This window comes from Toxorhynchites rutilus, chromosome 2 (assembly GCF_029784135.1).
Source record: "Toxorhynchites rutilus septentrionalis strain SRP chromosome 2, ASM2978413v1, whole genome shotgun sequence".
NCBI lineage: Eukaryota > Metazoa > Arthropoda > Insecta > Diptera > Culicidae > Toxorhynchites > Toxorhynchites rutilus.
This window is the reverse complement of record NC_073745.1, coordinates 209,144,895-209,167,029: the sequence shown is the minus strand read 5'-3', so window position 1 is coordinate 209,167,029 and position 22,135 is coordinate 209,144,895. Positions and strand designations below refer to the sequence as shown.

The 22,135-nt window shown below is 38.1% G+C and overlaps 1 protein-coding gene across 1 annotated transcript; it reads right to left on the bottom strand.

Annotated features, from left to right (window-relative positions):
• Positions 1-434: 434 nt before the first annotated feature.
• LOC129768994 (THO complex subunit 4) lies at positions 435-21,818 on the bottom strand. Its single transcript, XM_055770969.1, has 4 exons — positions 21,361-21,818; positions 20,263-20,494; positions 19,986-20,186; positions 435-1,338 (listed from the first exon to the last, which is right to left on the bottom strand). Exons 1-4 carry the CDS (start codon positions 21,601-21,603, stop codon positions 1,205-1,207), a joined length of 810 nt encoding a protein of 269 aa, XP_055626944.1. The 5' UTR covers positions 21,604-21,818; the 3' UTR covers positions 435-1,204.
• Between the last annotated feature and the right edge of the window lie 317 nt (positions 21,819-22,135).

Sequence of the window (22,135 nt, the reverse complement as noted above, 5' to 3'; positions counted from 1 at the left end):
GAACTTGCTCATAGTAAGAAAACGTTGATGTTTGAAGGTATTGATAACATAAAACAAATTTTGGGCGGGACGAAGTTTGCCGGGTCAGCTAGTCATAATATAAAATCAAAATCAGACAAAATTTTCGTTCAAGTTACAAAAGTTAACGCTTACATAGAATATATGCTCGATACAGAAAAGTTAATAAAAGGATTCTATTCTAGCGAGACTAACCATTCCACCAAAAATTGAATTTTTGAAGTGTAAATAATTATTCGTTAAACTCTTGGAAGGAAGATTTCAGAGGGAAGTGAGAAAATTTAGAAATCTCATCATGTATCATGTACTTTAATGACTCTGCTAAACACACATTACCTAGAATTGAATGAATTCTTAACCATCGTTTTAAAAATCTGACACGGACTATATTTCGAATAATAAAATAATGTTTCACATACAGTGTTGTGTTTATATTTATTACTTTTTCATCCTTAGTTTTACTACAAACTAATTGTTGGGCGGAGGAATGACTTCCACCACCACTTCCACAGATTGACTTCGATTTCTACTATTCCGTTTCTGATGCCGTCCAAATTTGTCACACGTATTGTTGTCAAAATGAAATGCTATCGTCGTTCGTGTAAAGTTGAAACTACACTGTGGAACTTTATTTAGTCGGGGAATTGATTTCGAGTCTGCACAAATCAGTAAATCTTAAAACAAATATTCTTCATGTAAGATTATTTTGGCGAACCTTTCTGCGTTCAATGAGTGTGTGATAATTTACTATGTGAATTACATTGTGACGAATTAGTCTACATTGATAGTTCCAGTAGAAATGATTCGCCGCTTATCTAATCCTTCGAGGGTGAAGAAAAACTATGTTTCCTTCTTTGCATATCAATAAGTAACAGCATTCCGATTCGTCTGCCTTCCAAGATTTCATATTTCGTTGACTATTGATGATTGTTTTCCTCTCACACTTCACTCACTTGCCCTCAATGACGAAGATCTAATTTGGTAGGCTTTCGGCTTGGATTTTATATACATTCGTCACAAGCGCATTTGTAGGGCTGCCTGTTGTTGTTGCTTGTTACGCTCTGCTGTTGTAATGCTCTTCACAAACTGAAGAAGGTCCCTTTCTTAACATATTATTCTTACTAATGCTAGTATTTATTCCAAAGGTCACGCTGCAACTTTTTGTTCTCAGTTCATTTACTAAGGATTACTTCATATCCTTAGTGTATGCATCAAGTTCGGCGTCCAGCTCTTCCGCTGTCTTCGTTTCGCGCTGCTGGCGTCGTGGACCACCTCCACCGCTGCCGCCGCCGCCACCCCCGCGGCGATTAGGTTGATTGCCTGAAAAAAAATAAAGGATTTTCGTTGAAAATATTGTTAATTTTCATCAATTGTTCTGACAATGTGATATCCTAAAACAAACTTTCCAGGGTCACATTGTGATAAATACTGAATTTGACGCAGGGGAAAAATATGAAGCATTTTTTTCCATTTAAATACGGTGAGTACCTAGCTCTTTACAAATTAAACATCAATTTGTGTTCATCTGACTAGTTGAACATTAAAACATTAATTCTAAATGAGTTGAGTAGTCCAGAATCTGGATACCTCGCTCAATAATTGATATCGTGGTCAAGCGGTTTTCCCCTTATTCTGTTGTTTGAGTTATTCTGTTGGAATACCCGATCATTGCAAAGGATTTGGTGCAAAAATGGCAGCAAATGATTCTGAATGTTGATTCACTTTATTAGGATGCACTTCAACCTTCAAAGTTCCGTGTCCTCGCTTATAAATCTTAGCCGAAGCATGAGAGGGAGGAGTCTAAAATCGTATTTTTTTCTGTCCACGTGGTATGTGGACAGTCCCTAACTATTTTACATACCAATTGAAATTCTCTGAGAATTGTTTGACATGTTATGCATTACGATTCCTCAATTCATGAACGGTATAAATTAACAAAAATTGGTAACATACCCATTTTCTCACACATTCGTTCTGTGAATTCCTGTGCATGTGCTTTCTATACCGAGAAACAAGTGGAATCGTAAGGGTGGGTTTAGACTAGTGATATAATCGTGTGAATAAATATAATGAGATTTATAGAAATCGCATCAACCGTTTACACTAGCGCGAACTTATATAATGAATATATTCAAATTTTCGGTGAATTTATGCACCTGAAGTAGAACTGCGTCCAACTTTAGTGATTTCTAACCAGTGAGAAATTCACCAGCCTTTAGGGTGGGTTTAGACTAGTGAGATATTCATGTGAAGAAATATGATAAGATTTATAGAAATCGCATCAACCGTTTACACTAGCGTGAACTTTTATAATGAATATATTCATATTTTCAGTGAATTTATTCACCTGAAGTAGAATTGCATCCAACTTTAGTGATTTCTAACCAGTGAGAAATTCACAAGCGTTTACATATGCTGAATTTATTCAAGTTATATATACCTCGAATAAGTGTATCATATTTATTCGTACCCGTTTACACCGATTTCCACGTGAATAAATCCATCTATAGCTATAGATCTCCTTAATGTAAACCCGCCATTACACATGCCTGAATTTATTCTATACACTCTATACATATATACTTCGAAGAAGTGTATCCAGGTATGGGCAAAATCGCATCGAAATTCGTTCAACACTCATCCACAGATAAAACTCACCCTTCTATTCTCCGTTTATGCCTCATTTTATTTGAGACAGAAAACATTCACCAAAAACATTTCTTCGCAAAGATCATTCTCGAATTAAACGGAAAAATACTGTCTCGATTTCGCTCATCTATTCTCAGAAAAGTTTGCATTTTCTCTTTTGCCTCTCGGGATGACGTTAGATGGTGATAGAATCAAATTGGAAACTTTTGCTTGCGTCAGCGAGTGTCTCTGTAAAATCATTCGTTTTTCGTTGAAATAGAAATCGTTGAGCCTCGATCGAGGCTGTAAAATATAGGTAGATAGTTGAAATCGTGTTGTTTCCTGTGCACTATTGCAATGACAAAAAAGCATTGGGATTAAAATCACTACTCCCACTTTGGAACAATATAAAATAATAGGAATCAAAAAAGCATGAGTTTTACACTCACGATACACCGTCTGAAAAACCATTAAGGTGGTGTTGCGAGGTCTTCCTGCTATTGAGTTGGAGGATATTAAAAAGGATCTGGAACAATCATACAATATTCATCCGTTGGCTATATATCGGATGACTCGGCATAAAACACCAGACAATGGGTATTCCAATGAGACATGTACCTGATCCACTTCAAGAAAGGTTCAGCCAACATAACTCGCCTGAGAGAAATCAGTGAGATCTTCAACATCTCGGTAAAATGGGACCAATACAAACCTCAACATCGGCATGTAACGCAATGTTCGAATTGCCTTGGTTTCGGACACGGAACAAGAAACTATCACATGAAAACTCGTTGTGGCAAGTGTGCTGCTGACCACCTCACAAGCACTTGCAACCTTCCAGAAAAAGAACCTCGCAGATGTGTTAACTGTGGCGAAAGCCACCAAGCCACCAGCCGTAGTTGTACAAAACGTGCGGATTTTAAACGTATCCGGAAGCAAGCTACTGATAAAACACAGAATAGGAAGAAGGTTCCAGAACTTACTGACAAAGAGTTCCCTCCAATGTTTTCTCGTACGATTCCTGTTCTTCCTCCTCTTCCACTCCCTTCAGGTCACCCCCAAACGGCCTCTTCTAGCGAAAAGCCAAAAAAGGAGCAACCGAGCTATAGTAAGGTTGCAGTTATTGGTTTACCACCTACACCAAAACCTTCACCTCATTCCTTTTCTACTGAGGATCTTTATAGCATGCAAGAACTTGCAACCCTGTTTCATGAACTAGATCGACAGACTAGAAGTTGTCGCAACCAACAGGAACAAGCGCAAGTCATGCTACATTTTTTTACAACCATGGATCGGTCATCTCTAAGGCTAATTAATTAGAATGCCTGCTCTCTCAAGAGTAAGCTCATCGAGTTCACTGACTTCTTGGTGATAAACAGCATCGACGTAGCTATCGTTACTGAGACGCATCTTAAACCGAATATTAATATTCGAGTCCCGAATTATCGTCTATTGAGAATGGACCGCACTGGTTCTGGTGGAGGAGGAGTTGCCTTAGCATTCAGAAATAACATCAGATATCGACTTTTGCCGCGCCTGAAACTCAACATCATCGAAGCTATAGGGGCGGAAATCACAACATCGATTGGGCCTATTATCGTGATTGCGGTCTACTATCCCAAACAGACGTCGATCAGAGATGGCTCGGCGTTGTTTCTTAAAAAAAACGATATCATCAAGCTAATACGAAGGCAGTCGAATGATGGATCCCAGTGATGGTTGAATTAGGAGTGGATGTCGTAGTTAGGAGGCCACAGTGTAGGCGGGACTATCATCGCGCGAATTGGGTGGAATTCCAGCAGCTTATTGGCAATAACATTGATCTCGATCAGCCTCTTGAATCTCCCGAAGATTCGAAGCAACAGTCAGCTCTATTCAAACTGCAGTCATTCAGGCTCGCCAAAACCACATCCCAGAAACGATTCAGGAAAGTAACTCTGTTCAAATTGATTGCATTACTAAACATTTGATTAGGCTTCTGAACCTCTATCGAAGGCAGTACCAACGTACTGGTATTCGAGAGAGGAAACGACAGTATAATCCGTTAACCAAAGTTATACAGGCCAGAATGATTGATCTCCGTAACAAAAAATTCGCAAAAGAAATTAGTAAACTTCAACTTTAAAAACTCCAAGCCATTTTGGAGGCTCGCTGAAATTCTCAAGACCAAGTCTAATCCTATTCTTTCTCTTCTTCAACCTGATAATTCAGAACGATTGATAACACCTGCCGAAAAGGCTAATGCCATTCCAATATCCATTCTATTCAGCAAGAGAATGAAATCAACTCGACTGAAGAGGTTATCTCGGTTATACGCTCGTTGAAGAATATGAAGGCCCCCGGCTTCGATAGTATATTTAACATTGAGTTGAAACATCTTAGTAACAACTCATATGAAATTGTGACTTCTGTCTTCAACAGATGTCTATCACTTGGCTACTTCACATCGAGTTGGAAGTTGGCAAAAGTGATTCCGATACTTAAACCCGGGAAAGATACTTCTTCTTCAAAGAGCTATCGACCAATTAGCCTTCTCCCAGCATTTTCGAAAGTATTCGAAAAAAATATATTAACGCGCATTCTTGCTTTTGCAGATGAGCACAATATATTTTTGGATGTGCAGTTTGGATTCCGAAAAGGCTACTCTACCATTCACCAGCTTCGTAGAGTATACAACATAATCAGACGAAACAAGTCAGTTTCAAAATCATCTGCCATGGCACTTCTTGATGTTGAAAAAGCATTTGATAATGTTTGGCATAATGGTCTCATTTACAAGCTTCAGAACTTTGGTTTTCCTACATACTTGATAAAAATTATCAAAAATTATCTTTCTGATAAAGCTTTCAATGTTTCTATAAACAATATTTCATCAGAGAAATTCATTGTGAATGCAGGTGTTCCTCAAGGATCCATCTTGGGACCAATTCGTTTCAATATCTACACTTCAGATATTCCCGAACTCCTATCTGATGGGAAACTGTCCCTATTTGCAGATGACACTGCAATCATTTACAAGGGCAGAAGTATCACAGAACTAAGATCTAAACTTCACAGAGGATTAGACGCTTTGTCTGGATATTTCAATAATTGGAAAATATGCATGAATGCAGCAAAGACACAAGTCGTATTGTTTCCCCACATGAATACTCCAAAGCTTGTTCCTCCTCAAAAATGACAGTCAATCTTAATGACAATAGTATTGAATGGTCTTCAGAAGTAGTGTATCTGGGTCTAACTTTCGATCGAAAGCTTACCTTCAGAGCACACATTGTCAAAACAGACACAAGATGCAACATTTTAATCAGGTCATTGTATCTCCTGATCAATAGATACTCTCGATTATCTCTAACGAATAAACTTGCAGTATACAAACAAATAGTATTTCCAGTTATCGCATATGCAATGCCCGTTTGGGAGTGCTGTGCTCCAACCAGTGCTGAAAATATTCACGTTCACATTCAAATTCGGCGAATTTCAGCCTTCCTTGTATTGTTACCCTAGCATTCTCAAGCGAGAGTCGATAAATATGGAACAACACTATCAATGAACCCCAGTGGAATGAACAGCAACATCAGATTGCCATGAAGTTCATTTATCATTTGCATCTTCCGGGTTGTCTTCATTCTATCATATTTTCGTGCGCTTAGTAAGAAAGCGTGAATGTAATAACGAAAAACTATGGATGGGTTATACCTATGATATAACCGCAAGGTTGACGTAGGACTGCCGTTGGCTTAGTAATCAATTGTATTTCTTCAATTAGCAATAATCTCACTTCGGATGTTCCTCACTGGGTACAATATAGTCGCTGCGCAGAGCTATCTTTTGTGTGTACACCCACACCTCGATTTACGGCCTAGATTGGTTCCACAAAATTTGGCCGCAAAGCACGGCTTTTCGCTGAATCAATTATTCCAATACGAATTCATACAAATTCAATCGGATCGGTTCCAATTTTAATTAAAATGTAACATGGTTTATCATTCAACATGCATTTTTTTATTTTTTTAAAATCAAAAATACATACATTACAAGTACACATATTTGTACAAGAAATTATAACAGACTCCGAAATCCAACATTAATCCATAAACAAGAATTAAAAAACTGTTAAACTGTTACATAAAATATGTATACACCAATTGCATGCCAAACCTACATAGTGGTTCTGTATATCGACATCGAAAAAAGTTTTATTTGCCGTTATAGCGAATCATTCTATGCCGCAAGTCGAAAGCGTGTCTTAATTGAAGAGGGCCGTTATAGCGAAATGCCGTATAAAGAGCGGCCGTATAGCGAGGTATGGGCGTATTGATTAAACTAGTGAATGAATGAAACTATTTACGAATTCAATTGCAAACAAATCCCAATTCAAGTAAATTCATGCATTATGGTAGTAGTTATCGCAGCAAATAGTTATCAACATTTTGCCTAATCATCAAAGGGTATGCGCAGAAGTTCAGTGAGCTGATGACATGAAGGGATATCTTCCAATGCAGTCTTGAATAATCGAGTCATAGCGTTGCATCTGTACCCGCTTTTGTAGATCGTAATAGCAAAACGAATTCTGGAGTGTGAAAATGCTTGGGGGTATAAAAGTATTACCAACTTGAATGTATCTGCAATGCCGCTTTTCCCAACTTCTTGGTTTCGAAATCTGCATTGAAAAAACACATTCCGGTTTGCAAAAATGCAAGTGGTACAAAAGTACCCGTAGTTTGCATCTATTTTGCAATGCCAATTTCCTCAGGCTCTATGTTTTTGAAATCCGTGTTAGGGAAACATTCCGATTTTCAGAAACGCAAGCGAGTACAAAATACCCACAGTTTGCATCTATTTTGCAATGCCGATTTCCTCACGTTCCATAGTTTTGAAATTTGTGTTAGGGAAACATTTCGATTTGCAGAAACGCAAGCGAGTACAAAATTAACCGCAGTTTGCATCTATTTTTCGATGCCGATTTTCCCAGGCTCCATGATTTTGAAGTCTGTGCTAGGGAAACATTTCGATTTGCAGAAACGCAAGCGAGTACAGAAGTACCCGCAGTTTGCATGCATTTTGCAATGCCGATTTCCCCAGGCTTCATGATTTTGAGGGCTGTGTAAGGGAAACATTCATCCATTCCAGCGATCGTACCTCAATCGTTGCGCAATCACAACTGAGTGGATTTCCGAGCGGCACTCGCTTATATACCGATTAATGTGATTTCAATAGCCTGTTTCGAAAGCAATTTTTGGGCTATTAAAACAAGTTTTTGGAACGAAAAGTAACAAGAAAATATTGCGTAGACATTTTATCTTTCGAATGAAGTGTTTATCATACCATTTCGTTCAGTTGTTTAGGAGCTATTAACGCTCAAAATCTCGTTCTCCGGCGTAATGCTTTCGTTTTCGAAACCCACCCCAGTATAGAAATGAAAGACGTAGTCCTACGTCAAAATAAATTTTGGGCGGGACAAAGCTTGCCGGGTCAGCTAGTTTATAATAAAATAAAACGATTGATTTGCTAACGTAGATGGTGCCGCCTCATCCTTTTTACTATAGTTATTATGTCCGAGACATTGTAGCTACTCAGTATATATCCTTTATCTTACCACTCGAATAATCTTTTGTGTATCCTGCGATGGAAGTCGTATCCACTTTAGAGTTCTACACGGTTTAAAATATGCGATCCAAAGTTATCCGAATTCAAGAGTTGTTCTTCTACATATTGAAAGTCCAGTTGCAGCTCGCGTAAAATGACCAATTCACGTTGGTGCCGTTCATCGACACCAAAAGAAGGCTATTATCAGCATTTTGAACAAGTACTAAAATTTAATAGTGTGGCGGAGATGTTTAGTTACCCACATCAAAATGCCAAGAATAGGTGTGAACTTCCCTGAAACTGCATCTACAACTAATTTTTGGGTATTTATTTATTTGGTCAATTTCCCCAGACTTCAATTGGCAACATGCACGGAGGAAAAAAAATCATAGAAAGCTTCTCTCTATTCAGAGAGTGTTTTCTTTTCACGGGAAATAGCTATGGATTATTTAATCAGACTTGCAAAATGTGCATGAATTCATAGCCGCTGAGTTCATGTAATTTTTGCAATAGGAACTAAATTTCTAGTAGTCTAGTCGGTGAAAAAATACTCTACAAAGCAATGTTTTAGGAGGAATTATTTTTTCCCGTGCATGAAAAGAAACGAAACGAAAGCAATGAATACTGCGATAACGGGTGGAATATTTGTGCATGATGTTCTTGAATTATGAACATCATTATACACATTATAAACAATAAACAACTAAATCTAAATATTCTAACGCAAATGGGCATTCGTTACATGTTATGTAGAGAAGAGAAAGTCTATAATAGTAAAAAAATGCGTTACGTAATATTTGAACGACCTCTAGTTGCTAAATTGACAAATTTTACTTGTATCATGTCTGTGTATCCATAAATTATGTAGAACATACTGAGAAATGAAATATGAATGATTATTTTTTTATTTATCATCATTCATTCATACAGTAATCACCGACAAATCACGTCCAGCATCTGCAGCAATGTTTAAAAAATATAGTCGATTTTTAATGACTTCAACTTACCCCAGGATTGAAAAAAACATGGGGTGAGTTAAGGTGAAGGTGGAATCTAGCCACAAATGGCTGCCACAATGGCGCTCATTTCCCTCCCTCACTCCTCGCCCGAAAATCAATAACTTTGCGAAACAGTGTGAAGAAAATGATCGTCTTTGCACACTACCCATCAAGTAATATCAACCAAACTCTAATCGATTACTCACAAGATATTAAATTTTCATCTGTTGTCGCAATGTATAGTGAAAAACGTCGGAAAACTCGAGCTAGTGTTCTGAAAGTTAAATTTTCATTTTTCAATCTTCGGCAATGATTTTGTTTGTTTGGTGAAAGCATCGTTGTTTTTTCGACACTGATGCCAGACAACATCATCGAAACAGCTATAAAAACCACTCAATAAAATGTTATTCCTGAGTCATAGCGTTTCGTGTCATGAAAATCAATAGAATAGGCTTGTGTTGATATCAATACAATTATTATTTTTACGTTTAATGGTTCTATAATGTAAGTTTTAGCAACTTTAACATTGGGTAAGAAAATTGTATTGCAGAGTTCGGAACACTGCCACGGCTGCCTATGCTTTCAAAAACAGAAAAGTATTACATTCAATCAAAATGTCTCGGCCAAGGCGTTGTATTATAGGTGGACCGCAATGTCAAAATTGCTGTTCGGCCATTGCTCGTGAAAAAACAAATTTGTTTACAAAACAAGTCGTATCTTTTGGTGACAAATGCATTCGTTGGCAAAATAGCTGCTCGCGCTTTATTGTTTATTGTAAAATGTACTTCTGTTTGGCTCCCATCGGCGGGGAAAATAGTACTATCAGCTTACGGCGATGGTGACAAACAATAACGCTGATTGTGGCTCCACTGATTTCGCTCAGGAAGGAGGAGAATGCTGTGCATATACCTGGAAGGAGATCCGGAAAGAGCTTGTAACGGTAATTGGCTAGAGCAAAAGGAGGTTGTGCACTATATTCCACGAATATATATATTTGCTTATTTTTTCCTTCAATGATTTTCCTTAGCGAGTTGACATTGAAATCATAACCGCACACCCAAACAAAAAGTAAATAATTCTGAAAGTTACGTCTCGCTACTCGTCTCACGTCATGTCCTGAAAGTGTCAAGAACGAAACACCTATAGTTCAGCATCTTGGTCTCGGCCAAAGAAGAGAAGGGTTAAGGCCAGGGGTACCAAATGTACTGCATCACGACAGTAATCTCATGAATGTCGCCACCATTGTCCCGTGACAGTCACGCGATTGAATTTTTAACTACAGTCACACAGTGGAAATGTTATGCGACATTTATTGTTACTGTCGGTACTGTACACGAATACATTCCCATGTGAGAGTATTTTGGTCTTTCGTCTGCGACAGACCCGCTTGCTCATTAGTGATATTTTTGTAGATTCTGAATGCAATAGTTATACGTTGCTACCGTCGTTGATGATTTTTTTCCCTCGTGCTGTTGATGTCGGGTGTCTTAGTATATATTTTTCCAGTACAACGTCATTTTATTTCATTTCATTTTCGCAAACTAAAGAGATTAGCGAAGAATTAATAACAATTAATAACTGGCGAATTCTGCAGCATATCCCGATATGGGAAAATTTAATTTGTCGATGACGCGGCTATTCCATGTAGAGAAGTTTTCGGGGGAAGTAGTGTGAGCAACAGAAGAGAATCTGTTGAAAGAGGTGCGTGGAGAAGTGTCGTGGGTGGAAGTCGTGTGAATGAAAGTTACGCGAATGCAACTGTAGGGCCAGATTAGAATGCGGCTGGGGGAAGTGTTGCGCACTTAGCAATGTAGGTTTGGACATGAAGGAGATTTTATTTTATTTATGAATAAAATATGTTTAGCGCGTAATATTAATATTATCAACAAAAATGTAAAGTAACATTTTAGTATTATTATCATTATTACTAGCTGACCCGGTTAACGTTATGCTGCCATTTAGATAATTTTTAGCGAATATATTCGTTGTTATATGACAAACAAGTGTATTGCAAGTGTGTTTCATATTCATATCGATATACTGAATTTGAAATATAGCCACATTACTGCCCTCATTCACGGACTTGCAAATGTATTTAATGCTTTTCACGGAACTACAGAACTGCAGAACATTAATATATATTTTGTTCATGCAAGATTTTATTACTCTGTTACATAGAACACATGTTTGATACGGTAGAGTGTGGCTAGGATGCATAGCTCGATTGAACTTGAGTCATCGAACGGATTACAGAATGCAAAATTGCGATCCGTTCGGGTAATTCTAACTCGATTGTATTTCAGAATACGACGGTATACTTTTACCTGGTGAATTAGGTTTGCCTGGTTGATTCTTGCTTTGAAATATATGATTCATTGACATTCAAAACTATAATTATATCATGATCTGAAGAATTTTCCACATATAGAGATATTTTGATTTGAACATTCAGCTATTTTCGAAAGTGTGAAGTTAATAAAAAAAACATTGCCTTTTTTATGTACAAATTTATTTCCATGATTCTACGTGCGAAAATTTTCGTTATACTTGTTTCATTTGCGATTTTTTTGGGAATCTGTTTAATGGGGGAATCAACTCTGGTAAATCGAAAAAATGGTTTTTATGCAATGTTGTACCGGAAGGATTCTTCGATATTTCATTTCGTTGAAAATCTGCAGTAAAAACTATGGGGTCATCTCAAGAGTAACATGGCTGTACGAATCTTTAAGCGCATTTTTTTCAGCTGGTGGTGCGTTTATCTCAGAATCTAGTGGACCAATTTAGCAGAAGTTTTTTTTCAGCATGCAAAAATGAATTCTTGTGTGACCTACGAAAAGGACCTATCTGCTTTGATCGATTATCATCATTGATAACTTCTCTGATAACCACGGCCTTACAATTTTTGTTGATTTTTTTTTTATTCAAATGGCCGACATTTTGGCAATTTTCATACTTTTCAAGAACCGCTACGTAACAATTCAGATAATAACATTTTTACATGCTAAAAAAATCAGCCATATCGGTCCACTGGATTATGAGAAAAACGTACAACTAGCAAGAAAATGTTTTAAAGATTTAAAAAAATATATCTTTCAAATGAAAGCAACATAATTGGCTCACGTAGCGTACTTTTTAGTGTAGAGCCAGTTTAGTTCTATAACTCTGTCATTGTTAAAATTCGAACATATGCGTAGGAGGGTTTTTTCCATGAAATATGATCATCTATCACCTCCTGAGAGATTCTGGGAAAATATATTAAATTCTTCTTTTACATTCAATAATCAAAAATTATATGCATGAAAAACAAATTAAAAAAACATTTTTTTGACTCGATTATATACAGGATTCGATTATATACAGTGAAAAGAAATCGGAGACTGTATATAATCGAGTTCGCGCTGCATTAGTTTCCAACTTGGAGGATAAATCTAAACACTCCCAACACTGAGTATTTCCGACGTCACCAATATATTATCGAAGAAACTCTCGCCTAGAATTATTAAGCTGTGCGTGTTTTTCTCAAATGAATTGTTGATCATTTGTGTATCTGGATTCAGGCATCCCAACAGTAAAGCATTCTTATTACAGTCGATATGAAATTAACTCGGCTTCCTATGTGTGCACGCAACTAGTGATCACAGCCATATGTCCGATACACATCTCGAAGCGTACTGGTGAAGAAGCACAAACGCATAAGATACAGGCTAACATTACGATCGCCAGAAAAATGTCATGACATTTTTCTGGCGACAGTCACGTGTGACAGTAACCCGGGTAAACCGATGAGAATCATCGCTTCGTCAGCGACTGTTACGGCGACAGAGCGAACGGAATAGCAGACACGAAAAAATCGGAAACGAACAGTCTCCCCGGCTCACTACGCTCGGGCACGACAAATTAGATGAATTCGACGAAACACCGACTGTTGCTGTATAGTATTACTTTATGCATTCATGCTCTGTCGCTTGTATACGAGTGTAGCGCGCTCACAGAGACTGTCGATTCAATTTCATACCGACTGTTATAAAAATGCAGTACTTTTGGGATGACTGGTTAAGGCTCTCCAACGTGAATATGTGAAAACAATACGATCGACGAAGGAAAATAATAAGGAATTATCAACATCGAGTTACTATGCGGAAGAACTTGTTAATACCAAAAGAACCCAATTCGCATGTGTTATAAATTGGCTCATGTTACGCTCGCGTATAATCTGAATTTTACTTCATATACAAATGCACCTTCTATATGAGGGGCTCAGAATGCAAGGGGCGTAAGTGACTTGATCGATTTCTCTTCATCAACTTTTTATTTAGTTAATAACTCAACTGCAAAAACTTTCCAATTTAAGTTTGCTATAGAATCCGATAGATGAGGTTCCGACCAATGTACTGGAAAAAAGGTAATGAAGATGGTGGTTTTTCGAGCGACATAGCATGCGCTGCCATAACTATTTCTCAAATAGTGACGTCAGTCGTTGTGTTTATATTCGATTGCCTACACAAATCCATAATGATATTTTCAGTATGTGTTTTATCAATGAAAAACATACGTTTCATTGAAGTTCCCGCTGATTATGAATATAATGTGACAGCATGCAGTGGATACTTGTGAAATTACGTTGAAAAATGCGAATAAAAGTGATATTTCAGCAAAACATTTTCACTCCCCCACGGCCATAGAAACGAACGAACTTTCATTAGTTTTACCATACTATATTGATATTATTATGGCTCTCAGTGTCAGTGTGTGTGATGTGGGAAAATAGTGTTCAATGAAGCAGCATTTCACCGAAAATGTTAATGGTTCCGAGGACTAAGAATACAACTGCTCTCTGGACCTTTTTACCATATAAATAATAATGATAATAATAATAAAAATGGAAATAAGAAACAATAGAATTGCCATCTGTTAAAAAACAAACCGTTGCAAGATTTCATGAGAAATTGAGCTCAAATCATCATGAAACCGTAAGTATTTTGACCATTATTTTGTTTCTTTCATATACATTTCATAGAGAACGTAAATAATTACGACACGAAATTTTGCATGCGAATACAAGTATACTCCGCCTACTGCTTCACCTCGATATGTACCTCATTGGGTTCCGACCTATTTTCCACATTGGTAAATACAGCTGGTAATGTATTTGTAGCTAAGTTATGACCCAAAGAGAGAGTCGATGTAGACAAATCGATCAAATCAAATCAAGAGGTGTACCCTTTCATTCTAAGCCCCTCATATATATTTGAGGGGCTCAGAATGCAAGGGGTGTAATTGACTTGATCGATTTCTCTTCATCAACATTTTTTTTTAGTAAATAACTCAACTGCAAAAACGTTCCAATTTAAGTTTGCTATAGAATCTGATAGATGAGGATCTGACCTATCTTCCACATTGTCAAATACAGCTTGGAATGTATTTGTAGCTAAGTTATGACCCAAAGAGAGAGTCGATGTAGAGAAAACGATCAAATCACTTACACCCCTTTCATTCTATGCCCCTCATTTATATTTGCAATTGTTCATCGGAACACATCGTTCATACATTTTACTCAGCCGTATGGCACCCGCCATGTTTTTGGTGCCAACATCTCACACGTCAGAAGTATTTGTTTTCTTCAAAACAGCGATCCGCGTTGACGGCAGTGAGCTTCGTTTACTTGTTTAGGGGAGCGTCAAAGAACAGCTGATTTTCAGTCGGAGTGAACGTTTTCAAAATTAAAATTATGAATGAAAATTAGCTTTTTCATAGCAAATTAGTATTCTGTTTAAATTAAAAACATTTTTGTTTGCAGGTGGGGAAAAAGTCTCATACGAAAATTGTTTATGAAGACAACTTTATATTATAGAGAAAAAAATCAGCAACAATGTTGGAATTGTATGACCATATGGATGAATGAAAATCAGAAATACGTGTTTCTAATAATTAAATAACATAATGTGAAAATTTTCATTCAAATTTAAAAATTTGAAAACCGGCTCCGTGTCTTCTAATCTGGTAGAGATTACACTAACGATTTTGGGACCCAAATTATGGCTCTAACTTGAAGTCGCCACCAGACGTCGACGTCATCGCGAATTACCAATTTACCACCATCTGTCATATCGTGATGTCGATGATGAACTTTTACAGCAGAGGGATAGTGAGATAGGCGGTGACGGTAGGTAGAGTGAGATAGCGATAATCGTGTCATACACCTGATTTTACTTTAGTATTGAATTTTTATTTTTTTTTTCAAATGTATTCAAAGACTCGTGTCGATGAAGCGCCACACAGTCTGATACGTGAATTGATCTATTTACGTGTGCTTTGCTTTTCTCTCACAAACACTATTACCCCGTTTTTACACGTGGGTTTACCTATACTACTACAATGGCTAGCTTCCACCTTCACCAGAGCTATACTGCCGTTCTACGCATAGTTGTTCCATGTTTCAAAATCAGCATCTGAGAAAAACGCAGTCAAAGTTTTCTAGCATATTTGTCTACCAGAAGCTTTAAACATTTCAGTTTAGCAATACACCGGGGTTTTCATGAGCAGTAAACTATTGTCTAATGAAATGTGCAAAGTTCCCCTCACTTAAATCAGTCAAGCTTGATTATAAGTTTAAAACTGTTTGCCTAGAATATCAACATGGGACAATTGAACTTGATGTTCTTTATTGAAATACTGGGAACAAACAATAAGTTTTTTTTGTGTTTTTCCGAAAGATAATGCATAAAAACATCGTTTTATGAAGAAGGGAGTGATCTGCAACACCTTTGCAGAATATAAAATTGTTACTAGGCATTCGCTAACAAGGTGTTAAACTGTTAAACTTTTTTTTTATTTGTTTGAGAATTAGTTCGATCTTCCAACTCATAAATGAGTGCTTTAGCCCTGCTGAGGCGTGAAGTAAAATTCTTGTACTTGAACCGATTCATTTATTGTCGATCTACAAAAAAATTATAGGAGGTTGTGTCCAAGATACGACCGCATTGTTGACGTAGAACTACGCTATTATTTTATATAAGTCGCTTGTTTATACCTTCGGATATTATTCTATAGTAGAATAATCTCTGAAATGATTTTTTCATTGTAGAATCAGTTGACGATAATTGATTGATGATTCATTCTTGCCCTCGCAAAACAATCGTATGTCGCAATTTATTTCATGTCAATGCATTGAAAATTTACCTCGAAGGCTATTCCGGTGGCCTTTTTCGAAATTGACATAGACTCGGCTAAAGTCGATTATATACATGTTGCACCAGCACCATTATTCTACATCTTATAACTACATCAATATATCTTTGGCACCGCATGTAAACAACAACAATGACAACACTTGCAAGTATCAAATATCATGCTACATGTTATTTAGTATTGCCTCAGAGGAATCGCACCTCTAGATATCGTTCGTACAAACTAAGCGTAAACCAAGTGCCAAACAAGCGTTCACCATTGCATGCATACAGAGCCATACACTGGTGGCTTGAAACTACTAGCAATAAAAACATTTCTCATCATTTTGCGCTATTCTCAAAAGAAACGCTTCTGTTAATATCACTGGCCTCGAAAAGAGTTGCATTACTTTCTCATGCTCGAGAGAAGCGCAGCAGTCACCCTCAGTGGAGGAAGTTTTGCTACTGGCAAGCAAAACCTAATCACATACAAAATTCCAGAACATTTACTTTCTTGATGACTAAACAAGAGAAATAAACTCTTTTTGTTAATAACAACCTCGAAAACAGTAGCAATGCTTCATTTTGATCAATATTCGCGCAAATGCAATCCTAGTTGAAGGCAGTTTTGCGACTGGCACGCGAACCCAAATAACTTATAACATTCCAGTAAGACATTCAAGATGCTTGGTATTCCCAAATAATTTTTTGGTGCACAACCTTAACGTCTGCTTCGCCATAACGTCAGTTTAATGCATTGATGCATTCTCAAAAGCACCAACGAAGCCCTTATGAAGACGGAAAATAAACAATGTAGTTAACATTGTTGCTTGGAAAAAGACTGAATTATGCCACACAGCTTGTACTCTGCTGAAACACCCATCGATGCGAATTCGCTGATGAGTTTGTCAAGAGCGACCGCCTTCACCACCAGCGGGGGGGGGCTTGATTTTGGTTGCTGTCTGGGCGTTTACATTTTCGACCGACGCGCCGAAATCGCCAACTTCACTGTTGTTCGGTGCGGTGTCACATTCGCGAAGGCTCGGTTCAGTGCGAGCGCTTTTCACTGCACCAACACCGCGTGCATCATTAGATGACGCTTACCTCGAAATTTTATTGCCCCTGACAATGCGTTCGTTTTTTGCAGGGCTCGAGCCTGCCTTCCTCTTCTTCTTGCTCATCGCACACTACGCGAAGCGTCCAATTTATGACGCGGAAAGAAGAACACACGATACGAATAACGCGGAAAACAAATAGAAAATTCAAACGACGATTTCCAAGTTGGATTACCACTGGTGGGGTCCAATCTTAGATCGAAGCGCAGCGAAAGCAAAGTGAACTGGATTGCTCAACAGTCCGATGCCGAATGAAAGTTTGCCTCAGCAAGATCCACTGTTTATACTCTAGGCAAGTATTCCCCTTCATTCTTCGTCATTTCCATTGTTCACGGAGACTTTAAATCCTACGATTTCCCCTCCGTTGGTCGTCGATAAGTTGCTCGTTATTGATATCTCTGTTCGGGAAAGCACTCAAATGGACAGAACAAATGTATGGGAAACTAGAAACACTTAAAGTTTTCATGAATTTTAACCATTTACTAACCAGGGGATTCTAACGTATGGCATATTAAACAAATCTTACGGAATTTCCGATTCGTTTAGTATGTAAATCGCCAAAATCCGTTCGCGGCAAAAATAGTTATTAACGTTAACTTTATTTCATAAAAACGTGACCTGTTTTCTGATTTGACACCCTTAACGAAAGACGTAGTTCTACGTCAAAAATTGACGACGGGACAGATATGCATAGAATATCAGCATGGGACAATTAAGCTTGATGTTGTTTTTTTTTAAATCTGAAAACAAACAACAACTTGATTATCTCTATTTGACTGCAATTCTGGCGATATTTTTGGAAAAATCAGTGTTTTCGGACCGATTGTGTCAGCGCGCAAAAATGTTTGTTTTCATTTCACGGAACAAGGAAAAGTAAACAAAGGCGCGGATTGCGTTAAGGCAGTTTTCTAGTCTAGAAATTTGAAAAAAAAATCTATTTTTTCCTTCATATTTCTGTAGTTTAGGCATTCAAGAATATACCCAAGAAAGGAAATATCGAAAATCCTATTATATACCGAGTTAGAGCTATTTTAGTTATACGGTATCTAACCTGGTATGGCCATAACAATGAACTTCAAACGCGTTTTTCTCGAAACCAGTTTTTTGAAACTGGCGTACATGATATCTCAAGTTCTACTGAACCATAAAATGTCGAATTTATATGGATACATTCTGCAGGCATCTCGCTATCGCATGAATCTCTAAAATATATTTTTAAGCCTTCTTCTTCTTCTTGAATGGCGTTGACGTTCCCTGTGGAACTTTTGCCGTCTCAACGTATGCATTAACTAGCGTCATTTATCAATACTTAGTTGAGATTTCTTAAGCCAAATAACACGCTTTGAATGTATTCCAAGGGGTAAGCTCATTAATACGCGTGAGCACAGTGCAAGTCGAAGGAAATTATTTTGACGAAAGATCCTCCGGCCAGAACGGGAATCGAACCCGAACACCCGGCATGATAATGTGAGACGCTAACCACTCGGGCACGGGTGCAATTTTTTTAAGCCTTACTGTTTTTGAAAATTCGGAAATGTAAGAAAAAAGCGTTTTAAACCGCATTTTGTTTTTCAAACGGCCGCCATTTTGTCAAAAAAGATGTTTTTGACTTCCCCGAGGTTCATGCAATAGCGGCATCTTTACTGATTCAGAATCTGTTCGTTTTTTTTTTGTTTTAGATAAGCAGAAGGGCAGCAATCGTGTACGCCATGGCACAACATTTTTTTAACCTTCTCACTTAATCAGCTGTTATCTATTCTAGTTATGAACATTTTTTTCCGTTCAGTTTTTGTTCTATGGTTAAAAGATAGATGAACAAAAAATGATATAATGGATACTAAAAATATTCTTTGTTTTACTTTTACAGAGCTCAAAAAAACGTCCGAAATTCGCGTCTCTACACTAGAATACCTCCTTAAGGCATTCCAATATTCTGGTAATGGCCCTCATAAGGTGGGTTGAAAGATAATGTTTACTATATATATTTTAATCACGTCAATCTATACTTAATATCAATAGTTATGATTTCCGTTTTAACCTACCCCGAATTTCAACTTGCCCCGGTGTACCTTACTACCATTTATAAAAATTCTAACTGTCGAAAATTCGGTTTCTCCAGATTGGTGAACCTGATTTTCCCTGACACTGTTCGTATTTTTTTATTTTCCTTAACACTGTTTGATTTCCCTGATTTTCAAGAATTTTTAAGAGAATGTTTTCCCTGTATCTATTAGAGACGAATGCACTGCAAAGTTTAAAGTCTCTTAAAAACAAAGAATAAAATGGAATTCTATCTATGATTGAGAATGATTACAAGGTAGCTAATCAAAATTGACGAATGTAGAAGACCAAATACTATTTAGTGTTAAAGAATTTTTGGTCGAGAAAGAATATTAAGAAACCACTGGCACGAACAAGTTACAGTTCCCCACTGCAATGTCTTTCACATTAGTTTGAGTTTATATGTAACTCACCTCTTGGTCCACCACCACCCTGCTGGGGTCTACGGGGAGATCGGGCTGGAATACTGCTGCTAGCACGGGGAACCCGTGGAGCGGGAATCTCCGAAGTGGCCAGTTGTATACTCATTGGTCGCCCATCCAGGGGTACTCCATTATACTGCTTCATGGCTTTGATTGCATCAGCCCGACGCTCGAAAACCACATCGGCAGTGCCTACGAACAACAATTAATATTATTACAAATCCCAATCATTTACCTCCCATTTCAACTTATGCTTGAAATCACTCACCTAGTGATCTCCCTGAACGATCATAGTGCACCGAGGCACTCTTCAGCGGTCCGAAGTCCGCAAACAGCTCGTTGATGTCCGATTCGGAAACACCAAAATCCAGATTCGATACCATCAGCTTGGTGCTGCCAATTCCGCCGAGACCGCTGCCACCGATTCCAGCCGCAGCCAGCAGACGGCTTTTTCGGGCTCCTTCGTACATATCATGTTTCCAAGCGCTGTTAACGTCACCCTGTGAATGTGGTTGGTTTGGTATGGTAATTTGTGATATTTAGGTTATTGCTGTGTGCTTCGCAAGGTTCCACCGCAGCAACAGCCTTCAATTCACATTCTCCCTCCGCTCCCCATCGGCAGAGAACTGACGGGAAAGGAAACAGCTCTAAATCGCTCGAATCTCTCCTGCCATACACTGACTCTGTGAATCCGTTTTGTTCCGGGCACCAACGGTGGACAGACACTCCAAGAGCAAATTAAGAGGTTCTTCTAAAAAGGTGGAAATTTTTTCTGTGTGCTTCCACTGGAGATAACCAAATCCTCGATCCAAATCCTTCTCGAGTTCTCCTCAGAAAATATCTTGCCATTTCGAAGTTATGCATTTGGCAAAAACAAAAATTTACAGACGTAGATTGGAAATCGAGGTAAAGAAGTGATGAGAAATATTCAGGTGTTAAGGTAAATACTCTTTCACAAACAAAAGGAAACATTTCAATTTTCACTACATTTGATCACGTTCATGTAAAGAAATACATTGAAGCCCCACTTGGCTGCGTGCAGATCGGAAAACAAAACAAACCGTTATATCGCTGTATAGGTGCTTCGGAAACGACGTTCAAACGTACACACATTCACTATTTTCGATTGTCCTTCACACTACTCATCTTCCAATAAAACCCGCGCGTTTGAAGAACGCCAGGGGTAAGAAAAATGTCCGCCATTTTGTTACTTCCCAAAACTGTCCGTCTTCGGCCGTTTTCCGCTATTCATCACATTGGATAATGCCCAGGAATCACGGGATTTGCACTAGACGAATCATAGATATTCACTCCACACTACTTCCCGGGTCCGTTTAGATTTGAATGTCCTTTATCAAACGCTTACCCGTGCGTATTTTGATCGCTGGATTCCGCCTCGGTTGCGTCCTTTCAAGACACCACCACCGCCGCCACCGCCCATTGGAGGGCCACGATTTTGTCTAAAGCCTCCGCTAGCGCCATTTCGGCTGCGATTTCGTGGGGCACCGCCACTGCCGCCCGATTTGGCAACTCCTCCGCGGCCACCACCTCGTAGAGGTTTTTGCGATTTGATGATATCGTCCAAACTCATCTCGATTTTGTCCACCATCTTGACTTGCTCTGTATGTGATCTGGTTTAAATTGAATAGAATTTCCTCCCGACTCTCGCGTCGTACTAACGAATCCCGCGCGCGATCGCGAATTGTAGAATTGGCGAGTAACGATTTTTCCTGGTTTCTGTACAACTATTTTTATGTACTTTCCGACTTTCCGAGGAACCAACACGACCGAACGATGACTAAAAAGTTATGAAAAGAAATGCGTGAAGGCATCAAAAATTAATGTGCAATGTCTCATAACATTCAGGTGTGACAAAATAGGAATGGTTATAGTATTGGTGTAATGTAGAAATTTTTTTTGAATATATCTCGCTTAACTTTTGAAAACTTCCAATGTACAAATTTAAACAAACCGGGATATACTCAGCAAACATTGAATCGTATAATTTTGCACAAGAAAATCCGAATAAATCATAATCGCATATAATATCAATCAAAGTATGTATCGTGTATATTTGAAATCGCATAAAATGTAAAAACTCGATTTTATTCACCGTTATCAAATTAAGTCACAATTCGGTA